At 34.5% G+C, this 15,167-nt stretch overlaps 2 protein-coding genes and 1 pseudogene across 2 annotated transcripts; 2 read left to right on the top strand and 1 right to left on the bottom strand.

Moving 5' to 3' along the window:
- The first annotated feature begins 4,716 nt into the window (after window positions 1–4,716).
- Window positions 4,717–7,528, top strand: LOC111458435 (zinc finger CCCH domain-containing protein 29-like). Its single transcript, XM_023101112.1, has 2 exons — window positions 4,717–4,868; window positions 5,178–7,528. The coding sequence occupies exon 2, from the start codon at window positions 5,187–5,189 to the stop codon at window positions 7,245–7,247; it is 2,061 nt and encodes a 686-aa protein (XP_022956880.1). The 5' UTR covers window positions 4,717–4,868; window positions 5,178–5,186; the 3' UTR covers window positions 7,248–7,528.
- Window positions 7,529–9,055: 1,527 nt separating this feature from the next.
- Window positions 9,056–11,311, top strand: LOC111458377 (annotated as a pseudogene).
- Window positions 11,312–12,292: 981 nt separating this feature from the next.
- On the bottom strand, window positions 12,293–14,502 carry LOC111458375 (omega-3 fatty acid desaturase, chloroplastic-like). The gene is made up of 8 exons (XM_023101001.1): window positions 13,809–14,502; window positions 13,640–13,729; window positions 13,484–13,550; window positions 13,288–13,380; window positions 13,008–13,193; window positions 12,819–12,899; window positions 12,560–12,697; window positions 12,293–12,460 (listed from the first exon to the last, which is right to left on the bottom strand). The coding sequence occupies exons 1-8, from the start codon at window positions 14,333–14,335 to the stop codon at window positions 12,293–12,295; spliced, it is 1,350 nt and encodes a 449-aa protein (XP_022956769.1). The 5' UTR covers window positions 14,336–14,502.
- Window positions 14,503–15,167: the final 665 nt, after the last annotated feature.

The raw sequence follows: 15,167 nt of genomic DNA, 5'->3' as shown, positions 1-15,167 counted from the left end.
ACAGAATATGTTGATTAATAAAAGTTAATAAAGGAAGAGTTAAACTTTACCTTAATTTAAATGAGATTAATTAAATATTATTCATAATAGAATAAATTCTCACAGCTTTGATTGAGTTGTAATTCTCTCTAAAAAGGAGAGATATATATATTATAGAATAAAGAAACTTAAGCATTAAAATATCGATGGATATTTTTATAATAAATTTTTTAAAAATATATTTAAAGTAATAACTAAGTTGTTTTTGCTTTCAAACTAAGTTACAGAAGATATATATATTTATATGTAAATTAGAATTATTATTTCATTTTTATAATTACTCATAAGACCCCAAATAAATAAATAAATAAATAAAAATATATATACACTATTTTTTTTTATGAGTATTACAACATGTCGAATAAATTAATCCTTAATTATAATACTATTTTTTTTCCAACTATCCTATATTTGACCATGGTTGTCAGTTAAAAGGATTGAATAGAAGAATTCTTAAAGTTTTTTCGATCAAGATGGGAGATTAGACCACAATTATTATGTTTGAGCTATGTTTAAATTGATATAATTCTTTTATATTATATTCATGAAAAAAAGTCGTCATAAAATCACCGAAAAGTATATCTAGATTATATTTATTCCTTAGACAAAAAGAAAAAAAGTTAGAAGAATTTTATAAGAATTGAATAAATTCCAAAAAGAACTTGCTCGAAAACATAATTAATAATTAATCACAAGTTAAATATGAAGGGAAAATAGGAGGTTTATTTGTAATAAGTTTTAAGTGTTAAAAAAAAAAACTTTTAAACAAGTAAAATGGCAGATTTATAATATTGTTTTAAGAAACTAATCACATATTTGTTTAAAATCAAAGTAATTTCAACTTTTTAAAAAAAAGTTGTTCTAAGAAATTTATTAACTAATTAATTCATAAATATAAAAGCAATTATATTTGAGTTCATTACCATTAAATCATTTTAATTGAGTCATTAATACATTTTTTTATATTTTTATGGCTGTTGAGTTGATACCTACTCACCTTATCTAAGAATTACTTTTAAAGTAATTGACAAAATAATAATAATAATAATAAATTTGTATATAAAAATATTAAAATTTATTAAAATTACAACTAAACAAATTTATTATTTAAAAAGTAAAAGAATGAAATTAGATATTCAAATTTTTCGACAAACTCTAAATATATATATATTTGGTCCTAAATTAATTTAAATTAGTTTAATGCTATTTGGGCTATTTGATTTTGTTTATATAGAGAAAACAATAGACGACCTAAGCAATGACATTAAATTGACATCATCTTTTGATTACTTATTTTCTATTAAAATTATCCAATTAAAAAAAAAAAAAAAAACCCTATCTCTTTCAGCAAGCCCAATCACTGCATTCACAATATATATTTTCTATGATTAAATTATTATTTTTTTGAGATAAGTGATACCCCATAAGGGAAAAAAATCCCAATATTTAAAATTATCCATTTTTTTTTCAAAGATTTAACGACGACATGTTTTTTAATATAAAAAAATAAAATAAAATAGGGACAATGAGGTCAAACTTGGTCTTCATTCCAAGAAATGGGCTTATTTGGGCCCAAGTACTGTAATTAATGGGCTTATTTGGGCCCAAGTACTATAATTAATGGGCCTTAGGCTGAAGGCAGGAAAAGACCGAAGAGAAGAAAAGAAGGCCCAACATAAAAAGTAGACATGACCCAAAAAGTCTAGGCGTCACTAATTATTGGGCCAGGAATATCTATTGCATTACCTACCAGCCCATGGGCTAGCCTAAGTCCCGAGTAAAAGAGAGGTACATGAAATGAACCAAAATCATATTTGAATAAACATGGTCTTTATGAACTTACGGTTAAGAAAGGCTGAAAAAAAATTGATAGTTACTATTTATACCAACAATGTGTATCCTTAATTGTGTACGTGTCTTGCTCTAGTAGATAATCTAGTTGTGTACAAGTTATGTCAAGATCGTCAAGTGTTGAACCTAGAATTTAAATCCTAGTTCGAACTTGAGATACAAGACATCAAAGTAAAATCTCGAATATTGGGACCATCAACGTTATCTTATTCAAAGAAATCGTAGATAATACAATATATTATAAAAAGATTATCGTTATCAAAAGCAACTAGGCATAAAATAAACGCATAAATTATCATAGTCAAAGATAATGGTCTTATAATGTTATCTTTTCAACCACTTATTAAAATATATCACATTAATAATTATTTTCATATAAGACTATGTTTTTATTAATATGTTATTATTCGTTCAAATTTTTAATGAGTTAATTTATAATAATTACATAAAGTTTATACTAAATTATTAGTTTAAGAAAAAATGGGTAACACATAATTATCAACACAATACAACTTTTGTCGAAGAAAATATCACAAAATTTTAATTACTAAAAAATATTATTTTTATTTTGTGGTTGCATACCAAACCATATAATAATCTTGCATTTTTCTATGTATTCATAATCATATTTCTTTGAAACATGTTTTTCAATCATTGTGAGAATGTCTTGAAATACGACAAATTTGCTTGTGTATAAGTTTATTATTAAAATGACAAAAATTTAATAAACTTTTGTTTTTCTATAAAATTATAATGTTTTTTTTTCTTTTTTTTTTTTTGCAATAGGTTAAATTATACTCAATGTCATACTCTTGATAATTATTAAAAATATATTATCCCATAAATTAAGTAATTATATACTAAATTTTTTATGTGTTGCATCAATTTGATTATTTTTATAATTCTGCCTTGTATAATACTTTTTTTAATAAATAATCAAAACAATGTGTATCTTCCATCTTAACAAACAAGATATTTAATAAATGTACAATTAATTTAATATAATAATAATTATTCAATTTTTTAAAATGATCCAATAATTATTTATTATTATATTTGTAAAGAAATAAAATTTCTTACTATTTTATAATTATAGTAATGATTTTGCCACTTGTAAAATTTTGTTTAGGCACAAATAACTCTTTTCTATCATTAAAAAAATAATAATTTTCTTCATAATCTACCGTTAATTCATTTTATTGTTAAATACAATGTGACGTCGGAATAAGAGAAAAGTATATGAATGAAACGAAACTACATGTAAAAAAATTGATAATTAGTACTTGCCGGAACTAAGCGTGCTTCCCTTTTCAGTGACTCTATTATAAGAACTCAAAAATTAAACATATTTAGTTGTGCGCAATAGCGTGTCGAGTGTCTTTTGAGAGTTTTGGAGACAATATCTGTTAGCGGAGAGTTTTAGCTTTTACAAAAAGAGAACAGAACATTATTTATAAGAGTGTGGAACCTCTCCCTATCATACACGTTTTAAAACCGCGAAGCTAACAACAATAAAGGTCGGACAATATTTATTAGCAGTGGACTTGAGTTGTTATAAATTGTATAAGAGCTAGACACCGGGCGGTGCGCTCAACAAGGACGTTTGGACTCCCAAGAGAAAAGGTGGACGAGAATAAGGTTGTAAAAAATTGATGAACAATATAACGAGGGATTTAAATGTCGAGGGGCATAAGTGTCAATATGCCGAAAGGCTACGCCACTACTTGTGTCCTTCCCTTTTGACCTATGAGAAAAAGTGTTCTAGAAACTCCTCTCTTCATAATAAATCCTTTCCTGCCCTTTACTTCTTCATCTTAACATATATATATTTATTATTATTATATATTTTTTTGAAGTTATATTATACTTGTTATTTAAAGGGTTTTATTTTATATATATATTTTAAAAAGAAAGAAATGGAGCATTTGAAAGTCAAAAGGGAGAAGATTGAAAATTGATCCATGGAAAGACCAAATCGATAGTTTACCAAATTATAATTAAAGATTATAATTAGAGAGAATCAAAAGTTTTAAATTGATAATTTAAATAAGACAGTAATTATTGGTTGAATTTTTCACTCCACTGTTATGAACTTAAAAAATAAAATAAAAAAATCAATTTATACTGGTTACTTCAATTAACACCCCAAATTAATAATTGTATCTTAAAATTTTATAAATGATCAATTCAAATAGTTTGAAAGGAATAATTTAAAAAAAACATGAAAAAATTATTGGTAGAATTTAATCTCCACAAATTTTGTATGAAGAATCTGTGCTTCCATGTATGTGAAAAAAATAGAGAATCCACTAGAAATAGGTGATTGGAGAAGCCTTTTTGATCCGTGAACTTCTTTAGTGAGTCAAGGTTAGTCTTCTCCACGAGGAAAATTAATTCTAAACCAAAAAAAAAAAAAAAAAAAAAAAAATGATGGAAACAACTTTTAAAAGAAGTTATAATTAAAGGGAAAAAGAAATTGAAATTGAATTTAGAGAAGCAAAAAGACAAAATCCGATTAGTGGAAGACTGAGTCGGATAAATTCTGTCACCCACCCAAATGGCTGAACCACAACACTCTCGACGCGTCAACGATCGCTTTCATCACCCAAAATAATAATAATAATAATAATAATAATAATAATAATAAATCATAATCATAAACCAATTCCAATTTCATCTTCATTTCGAATTTCATTTGGGTTTCATTTGGATTTCCGCGACTTGGGTCGAATTTGGATAGCCAAAGTGGGGCCTTTTTCTCTCCTTTGCCTTTCGCTCTGCTTTGACTTTGACTGCTGAAGCCGCTGCGAAGAAAAGTCGCACCTTCTTCCCCCTTTCTCTCTCTCTTTACCCTCTCCCTCTTCTTAATCGCCTGAATAAAACCCCCACTTCTTCCATTCTTAGCATCTCAAACTCCCCCTCCAAATCGAGGCCTTCTCGATTCAACCATTCAACTTGTTTCTTCAATCTACTTCCAGGTACCAACATCTTCTGCTCCTCTTCAATCCAGCCCTTTTCTGCCTTCATCTTTTTGTTTTTCCACATGGGTTTTCCTTCAATCGATCTGGGTTTCTCTTAATTTTTTAGTTTATGCTTGCGGGTTTGCGTGGTTTGAGTGTTTTTCATCTCTGTTCTTCTTTTGGGTTTCTCTAGAAGGAAGGAAGTTTAGAAATTCATGTCGGCGGATTAAACTGATTGCGTTTACAAAATGATTTTTGCTTACAAACCCATCTTTCAAACGTGTGATTTGTATAGGTTTCTGATTATTGCGGGTTAAAATCTTGCAGGAGCTGGATATGTGCAGTGGCTCAAAGAATAAAGTTGCTTTCTCGAATTCCGCCATGGAATCTAAGTTTCAGAAGCTTAGAGATGGAGCTTTATTCTCTGCGAATTCGATCTTGCTTGAACTATCAGCCTCTGATGATGTAGATGGGTTCAAGAGAGAGGTGGAAGAAAAGGATTTGGATGTTGATGAACCAAGCTGCTGGTATGGAAGAGGAATTGGGTCAAAGAAGATGGGTTTTGAAGAAAGAACTCCACTTATGATCGCTGCTATGTATGGAAGCTCTAAGGTTGTCAAATACTTAATTGAGACAGGCAAGGTTGATATCAACAGGGCTTGTGGATCAGATATGACCACTGCCCTTCACTGTGCCTCTGCTGGTGGCTCTGGTTCTTCCCTTGAAACCATCAAGCTCTTGCTCGACGGATCGGCTGACGTCAATTGCGTCGATGCGAACGGGAGAAAACCTGTTGATTTGATAGTTTCAGCTTGCAGGATGGTGTGTTATTCAGGAAGGAAAGCTATGGAGATGTTGTTGAGAGGAGATGGTATGGCTGGGGTAGGTGATCTGAGCCTTTTCCTAGAAGAAGACCAGCAGAAGATCTCAGCTTCCCTGTCTGCAAAAGAAGGAAGTGACAAGAAAGAGTATCCTGTTGATATATCGCTGCCCGACATCAACAGCGGGATATATGGCACTGATGATTTCAGGATGTATACTTTCAAAGTGAAGCCTTGTTCGAGGGCGTATTCGCACGATTGGACCGAGTGTCCTTTCGTTCATCCTGGCGAGAATGCTAGGCGTAGAGACCCCAAGAAGTACCCTTATAGTTGTGTCCCGTGCCCTGAATTCCGAAAGGGGGCTTGTCCTAAGGGAGATTCCTGTGAGTATGCACATGGTGTCTTTGAGTCTTGGCTCCACCCTGCTCAATACCGAACCCGGCTCTGCAAGGATGAGACTGGCTGCACAAGGAAGGTCTGCTTCTTTGCTCACAGACCTGATGAGTTGCGCCCTGTATATGCATCGACAGGCTCAGGCATGCCTTCGCCTAGGTCTCTTTCAAGCAGTGCTGCAGATATGTCTACCATGAGCCCGTTGGCTCTTGGTTCATCGTCGTTGTCGTTGCCGACTGCTTCAACGCCTCCCATGTCTCCCTTAGCATCGGTGTCTTCCCCTAAAAATGGGAACTTGTGGCAGAACAAGATTAACCTTACTCCTCCTGCTCTGCAGCTCCCTGGTAGTCGGTTGAAGGCGACCTTGAGTGCAAGAGATTTGGATTTAGAGATGGAATTGCTTGGATTAGAAAAGAACGTGAGCCAAATGCAGCATCAACAACAGTTGATCGACGAGATATCCCGGCTCTCCGCTCCTTCTTACTGGAGTGCAGACATAAGCAGGAGCGCAGAGTTGAAGCCATCAAACCTTGATGACATGTTTGGATCATTAGATTCTTCCTTGTTGTCTCAGTTGCAGGGCACGTCGCTAAAAACGCCAATCTCGGCTCAAGTTCAATCTCCAACCGGGCTGCAGATGCGCCAAAACATGAACCAACTCCGTGCGAGTTACCCAGCTAACTTATCATCCTCACCTGTAAAGAAACCCTCTTCATTTGGCTTTGATTCATCAAGTGCAGTGGCAGCGGCTGTGATGAACTCAAGGTCTGCAGCCTTTGCAAAACGAAGCCAGAGTTTCATCGATCGAGCTGCAGTGACCCGCCATCCTGGGCTTACTGGAGCTGCAAATTCTGCAGCTACAATGTCTTCCCATCTCTCAGATTGGAACTCGCCCGATGGCAAACTAGACTGGGGAATGCAGGGCAACGATCTCAACAAACTCAAGAAATCTGCCTCGTTCGGGATCCGAAACAACAGCATGGGAACCCCCACGTTCGCTTCACCAGTAGAGGAGCCTGATGTCTCTTGGGTTAACTCCTTGGTGAAAGATGTTCCCTCGGACAGGTTCGGGATGTTCGGTGCAGAGAAACGAGCATACAACCTCAAAAGAGACATCAACGAGATGCTCCCATCCTGGATGGAGCAGCAGTTGTACGCAGAGCAGGAGCAGACAGTGGCATAAACAACAGCTGCGACGATTCCTACTCTTCAATATGCTAACAGTATCAAGTTCTTCACATTTCATTCAATATTTGATTACGGAAACTAAAGTTTAAAGGTAGTAGTAGTAGTAGTAGTAAAGAGCGAATTGTTGTAGAGGCAATTCTAGTAATGGGGTCTCGATGGATCTTCAAACAGATCAGTAACAATCTGATGTGATAATCAGATGAATAAGATATCTTTGTATTCTTTTCATTGTATTATATTATATTTGTTAATTTATTTTCTCCATTTTGGGGCTCATACGAATCATGATGTTCATTCCTTTTGAGCTTTTCTTCTAAAATTTTAAAACAAGTCCGCCCGTGAGATGTTTCTACTCCTGCTTTGTTCTCCTCCCCAATCGATTTTGGATTCGTTTGAAGTTGCAAACACAGATAGTCGAAACTCTTCTCTCGATGGAGCCAAAACCCGACCTTCCTACTTGAAACCATATGAGTTGAGGCTGAATCATTGACCCACAGGTTAGAAAAACGGAAGTAAAGAAAAGAGAAGTGGAAATAGAGGGAAGATGTAATGGTGGGATGGGGAAGGAAGAGGGCAGGCAGAGCCAGGCAGGCACAGACAGAACCAGAAGAGTGACAGCAAGGTAGGCTGTTATTATTAATATATTGCTTAGGATTGGGACAGCTTTGAGGTTGTCTGAAATGGGTGGTGGAGGGCCCATTGCCTCTTCACTTCCGTAACCTAATTTATTCCTTTTCATAGCCGCCCATCACATTTTTCTACTCCAAAATCTTTCAATGGGTACCAACACATTCACAAAACCAGATATTTTTTCTTCAAACTTTACTCTTTTTAACTTTCTGGCCCTTAGCTCAAAAATAACCTTAAAACTATTAAATTGGTCCAAAACTATATATATATATATTAATAAATTAAAGGATGAAAATTGATATGACAATTAATTTTATTTTAGAAAGTATAATTAATTTCTATACACCAAATGTTACATTAATTTTATTTTTACATGCTCTTTACTATTTTTCAATCTTATAAAGATTAATTTGTTGTCACAATTATATTTTAACTAATAAATAACTTTTGTGTTTTCAATATTCTTATGGAAATGCTTTAATTCAACTTAATTTATTACAAGTCACTTCAACTTTTTATAATTTTATTCTATTGGATTCTATTCATATTGCTTTTAATAATCATAATAGGGGACATTTTTCTCTTTTTTTTCCCCTTTTAATAGTCAAAAGTATTATTCATAATTCATTTCTGAAAAAAAAAGTATTGTAATGGAACAAAACTTAAAAAGTGTTGTCTATATCACTTTTTTTTTCTTTTTAATGCCTACTTATTTTTATCCATATATCTCGATAAAAATATTTTTTCACGTCCAAGCAAATTCTACATTATTGGTAGTAATGTAGCTATCTGAATTATATTTACCTTTAAATTTTACCGAATCCTAAGTTATTTTCAGTGACATTTTCACAACTTGCATTTAAAATTTATACTTAATTATCTGTAACCGCGTTAGTTAAGTATATATTATAAATTAGCTTTGTTTTAAGCCTTTATTTCTCTATTAATCGAAGGGTTTAGGCTAATCTTCTTTATATATTGCAACTTTTACTCTATTTATAATATTTATTTAAACGTGATTATAATTCATCGATAATTAATAATTAACGTGTTATTTTTTTCGGTTGGCTCAAATTTTTGTACTATATTTAAAATAATAATAAAAAGAACTTAATGATGTCAATAAAAATCAAGCTTGGAATAAAATTAAAGATGATTAATCGAAAATATATAAATGTGAGCAATTTGAAATGAGGCGTCATCTGACCAAGAACACGAGAATAGCTGCAAAATGGCTTCGGCTTAAAATCAGGTAATTTTTTTCACTTCATCAAGAATCCAACTCATTAATTTTAACGAGGATTGTTGAAAATTCAATTGCCAATTTTGTTTTTCGGTTTACCCATTGAGGATAGTTCAATCGGAAAATCAGGTCAAGAATTCTGAATAAACTTTGTTCCTCATCTGCATTGCTCTTCAATTGTGGAATTCAACTTCATCTCAAGCAAATTGTGATCAGAAATAAGAACCTGAAGAAAAGGGGGCAGAAAATGATTGCAGGTATAGTTATACAACTTTGTTCGAGGCCCATTGAGATTTTCCCCTTCATTCACCTGCAATGCCTACTAACTGTTCGACGAATTGCCCAAATAATTTTCCCAGATAAACAAAAGCATGCTTGGTGGTGTTTTCTTTCTTTTTGTTTCAGCTATGTTAATTGTTTTTCGAAAGTGAACAATTTGAATCTTTGATTGTGGAATTTCCCACCATTATCCCATAAACAATTTTCTATTCCTTGTAGTGTAAACCCCTGATATCATAATCTCTTTCTACGTTGCCAGGCTTAGCTAGTGGAAGCTGCTTTCGGCCAAAAAGTCGTAAATGTGCATAGAAGGCACCAATTTCGTGGTATGTTTTGCTCCATTTATCTTTCAGTAACTTAATGTCTGAACGTCACAGTTAAGATAAGCTCAATTTGATAACGTACACTCATATCTGAGCCACTGTTCTGCCTTTTAGTCGGTCTTCTCAACATTGTTTTATGGATGTGGAAGAATCGATCACAGCTTTCTTTCTTTGTAGGTTTGAATAGGGAGAGTTCATAAACTGGGGTAAACTGGCCCTGCCAAAAGAAAAGGATTGCTTGTAGCAATTCTGAGTTAGAGAATGTATCTTCGAGCCTTGAACATCATAGAAAGGACAAGGTTCTTGTTAAGATGTGCGGTATTGCATCGGCGAAAGATGCAGCTTTGGCAGCAGAAGCTGGTGCTGATTTCATTGGGATGATTATTTGGCCAAACTCAAAGCGTTCTGTTTCACTCTCAGTTGCCAAGGAGATATCCAGAATCGCTAGACAAAATGGTGCACAGCCTGTTGGAGTGTTTGTTGATGATGATGTTGAAACAATATCACTGGCCGCTGATACATGTGAGCTTGAACTTGTGCAGGTACATCTTTTTGTTGGTCTCACCTCCTTGTGCACAAAAATAACTTTCTTACTTAAAATGATTTGGTTTCTCACAGCTTCATGGAGACAGTTCGCGGGCAGCATTGCCACTTCTAGCCAAAGACTATAGAATTATTTATGTTTTGAATGCAAATGAAGATGGAAGTCTTCGCAATGAGATCTCAACTGAGGACTTTTCTTTGGTCGATTGGGTTCTTGTTGACAGTGCCAAAGGTGGCAGGTACATCACACTTCCCCCTCAAAGAAACAGGTTCATTTATTAAGTTTCTGTTCTTTCTTTCGATTTCAATAACGTGTGAGGTGATAATGTAAACCTTTGGCCGTTCAGTTGAGCTATGTCTTAATCAATTGAGCTATATTTTTAGTTTACACGAATTTTCTGCACAAGTTTGAGACTGAGCTAAATTATGACATCTGAAGATACAAAAGCCAAACAAAATAAGCTATGAATGACCGAGACCAAAATAAACAGGATTGAGACTTTTATTTCCACAAACTAATCACATCAGCTGCTGAAATTATTTAATTCTACGTGTGTGTCATTATATTAGCTAGAAATCAATTCCAAACCCGTCAAATTAATTGACAGAACGTGGAATTTTGACTAAAGTGGCAGCAGCCATTAAATTTTTCTTCCTGCATGTGATATGAGCCAACTTAATTATTTTTCTGTTGAATGCAGTGGGAAGGGATTCAATTGGGCCCAGTTTGAGGTACCAATAATTAGAAGCAAACATGGTTGGCTCTTGGCTGGAGGGATCAATCCAGAAAACGTGTCTCAAGCCCTATCCATTCTGAAGCCTCAAGGGGTTGATGTTAGCAGTGGAATTTGTGGATCAGATGGGATTCAGAAGGATCTTATTCGAATCAAATCCTTTTTGAAGGCTGTTCGTTCAGTAAAATATTGATCAACAAAGTTGAGTATCCAAATTTCTTACCTAATCTCAGATAACTACTGATTTTGTTTCTTATAAATGTGATTGGCAACTAATTTAGTGCAATACATGTTTTCTTTCTTTTTCTCTCTGATTCTCAAAATTATGACCCAAGCTAAACTACTACTATACAATATTGCCAAAACGTTGAAGTTCTAAGCGACCCTGATGGTTCCATTATTCTCTTTCTTCTTGCTATAGCCTATATATCCTAATCGAAAGCAGTAGTTTCAGAGACTAGGTAATGGAAGAAAAGTCAGTGATTATTGGAGAAGAGAGAAAATAAAGAGGAAAAAAAAGAAAGTGTAAGGTCATGGATTAAAGTAGAGGAGAGAGAAGACAACGATGAGTGGTAGATAAATAGTTTAGGTCCATATATTGCAAGTTTTAAAAGTTTAGATATCTTTTATAATTAACGTCTTCTGTTCATATACTAACAAAAAAATATTCATTTCTCGATCGAATAAATCTCTAACATTTGGTGCTTCCTCAATCCCTAAGTCAATACTATACTTTCTGAGTTGTCCTTAAATCTCTCCTCTCTGAACTTATGATGTAATATTCTTTAAAAAAAAATTAGTGATTTTGTTCATTACTTTCTTCCTCATTTATAGTGTAATATTCTGAAAACAATGGCCACTTTTTTTTAACACTCCATTTAGTTGATTTTCTGCTTCTACTTCTTATGAAATGGTAGCATTTACTGGATACTTTTTAAAAGCAATCTCAGTGATTATGAAATTGTCCATCCATATTAACAGAACCTATTTGGAATTTGAAGGAACCCAAATTTTAGAACATTTTATTTAGAAGTAAATGACTCATCCCATATCATATCATATCATTTAACAGCACTTAACAGCACTGTAGTTTCTGTTTACAGCATCCATAAATCAAATATCCTAAAAGCATGAACTCGTCATCAACCAACAGCTTCTTCTTCTTCTTCTTCTCTATACAAGTTCTTTTGGCAACTGATAATATTTCAAACTCCAATAGCTTTCGAATCGTGAAGAATTTGATGTATTGGTTATGACAATATGCAGTGTCTCGGTCTTGTTGCTTTGATCAAGAAAGGTCGGGGTCGGTCTGATAATATACAATGTCCCCAGTATCGCTCACAAAGTGATCACTTTTCATGCTTTTTACAAGAACTCCAAATAAGTGCAATGGGAGAGGCCAAGATTTCTCTGGTTCCCGGTAATACTTTCCGAGCACTGGTTTTGCTGCTTCGGTCTAGCACGATAAGATCGCAGTTGTTATCAATGAGAGCTTTGAATATATGGAACAAAGATAGGTTTGTATTTCAGATGCAGGGTAGAGAAGGATACTCACTGCCTCTACCAAGTGATAGTGTGGGATCTGAGGGAAGAGATGGTGAATGGCATGAGTTCCGATGTCGTGATGAATGTTGTTGATCCATCCATAATCGCGGTCGAGAGTGGTTAATCCTCCTCTTAAGTAACTCCATTCCTGTTAGATCATCAGATGTAGAACCACAGAAGTTAAAAAAATGGTGTCAAGCACAACACTTTATGATGTGTTGTTCTTGGAAATTCCACACCAAACACTTGAAAACATTTGATCAGTATACCTCTCCACGATACCAAGGAAGTTTATCGTCGTGACCGTGGTGATGCAGGTATGTCACAATGTCTAGACACATGACGAAAATCTACATTTGGACAACATTCCGGGCACACAAAAGAATGATGAGAAACAAAAAAAACATGAACGATGATCGAGCGTAGAAGGCAAACGTCGTGATCGAAGCCGAACTCACCACATAGGGAATGCCATAGAGTTTGAGGACTTCAAGGGGACCCATCACTACAGTTAGACATCCAAGCAGAGCAACCATTGCAGCCCAACAGGCAGTGGATGTAAGGATATTGTTCTGCTCACTTGGTACAAACAAATCGCTGTTCGGGTTGAAATGAGAGCCTTTCTTTCCAGGACTTCTACTCCACTGGATTATCACCAACATTATGCATCAGAATTCATCAAAACGTTGGCCTAAGATTGAAGTTCATAAAGAAAGATGAAGAACAGAGTGTACTAACCAGATAGAAAGGATATGCAAGCATGGGGAAAGGCAAGGTGAACCTCAATGTTTTTGTTGCTTTATCCAAACTCCTATAAAGTTTCTCAGTCAACTGCAACACAGATATGAACAACATATTGCTATTGAACCAGACTCAACAAAATAACCATTTCTTGTTCTAAAGACTTTAGAAGGGCTAGCTACAAAGAACTTACAGGATGCCATGATTCATCATTTTCAACATGACCATGGTTCTGGTGATGAGTTCTGTGGCTTATTCTCCTGAGAGTTCAAGAAGAAGATCAAATGAAACTACAATACAGAGAAGAATAATGGACCAAACAGGATCAGAAAGGCAATCAGAAACTAACCATCCATGATATGGAACTAAGATTGAAGAATGAAGAATATGGCCAACAACACTATTCAGTTTTGGGTCATTGGAGAAACTTCCATGGCCACTGCACAGTCACCAACCATTAGGAAAACAACATAGCAATCAGGCAAATGAATTGTAAGACGAGAAGAAGGTGAAGTTACCAATCATGACCAATAACAAACAGAGCCCAGAACATGGTCCCTTGAGCAAGCCAGTAAAGAGGCCAAACAGCCCAATTGTTGAAGTAAGCAGCAGCAGCCGCCAATCCAACTACCACAACCACATCCCTCACAACGTAGCTCATTGATTTCCAAGGATCCTTGACCCAACAATGGTTAGGAATGGCGGCCCGAATATCGGACAGCCGAAACGGCGGAGCAGCGCTTAGGTCAATACCACCCTCACCCTCACCCTCAACCCCATTAACCACATCAACTCTCTCCCTCTCATCAACCTCATCAACAGAAGCAACTCTCTCAGGAGCACTCACATTCAGCGCCCAATTCTTCCCTTTACATGAAGTGAAAAGCCCCAAAGAAGAGCGAAGAATGTGAGGTTTAGAGGCCAACAATGGCGGCCTAATCTCAGAAACCATGTAAGTTCTGGAAGCAATCCCATTCCTAGATGGGTGATGGTAGAACCCGGGAAGGGTCTTAACACCACATTCAGATAAAACCCACCTCGCCATTAACAGCTTAAGATGAAGAAAAGGAAAGATGGGCAACGAACAAATCCCTCAAATGAAAGGAAATCAGAAGCAGAAATAAGGTAACACCGCCAGAATTCTCCTCATTCACTCCCAAACATAAGACCCAACAACACTCCTCTCTCACTCTGCCTATTTATATCCACCATTTATAACAACGACAGTTCTTCCTTAGACCCCGTAATATAAATATTTTTAAAATGGGATTTTCTAAATTCCACTTCCAAGTTCTACATCAAAGCAAGACGGGAAAATTTTCTAAATTCCAATTTAAGTTCTAACCGTCTATGATTTCAAGTTCCAATGAGTTTTATAATCTTCAAAGTTCCAATGCTTGTAATGTCTTGTTTATAAAAGAAATGCTAAACGAGAATAATTTTTTAAGATAAAGAACAGTGGAAGTGTAAGGCCTAAAATTATATATTTAAAAATATAGATATTAAAATAAAATATATACTCTCCGAATTTTAGGGTTGAGTTTCCTAATTGGTTAGTGGTTCTAACTTGCCTTATTTGATTTGAATCACTTGAAAGGGGGCAAGATGTAAAGCACCATAAATTGCACGGTTGACAAAAATATGTCCCTAATCGAGACCATAGATCGAGATATTCTTGAAAGAAAGTTGGAATTCTTGACTTTGGAAGTTTTGGTTTGTTTACCTTTTTTTGCAAATTATACCATATATGCATATTTATTGTTTTTGGGGCATTTTGGATGTAATTAATATTCATGGTATATTTAGATAAATATTTTTTTATTTAAAAACAATAATTAAGTATTATCCATTATACTTAAAAATAACCATTTAGTCTC

Source organism: Cucurbita moschata, unplaced genomic scaffold (assembly GCF_002738365.1).
Source record: "Cucurbita moschata cultivar Rifu unplaced genomic scaffold, Cmos_1.0 Cmo_Scf00021, whole genome shotgun sequence".
Classification (NCBI taxonomy): Eukaryota; Viridiplantae; Streptophyta; class Magnoliopsida; order Cucurbitales; family Cucurbitaceae; genus Cucurbita; species Cucurbita moschata.
Note: the sequence above shows the minus strand (reverse complement) of the source record. Positions and strands in the feature narration are given on the sequence as shown.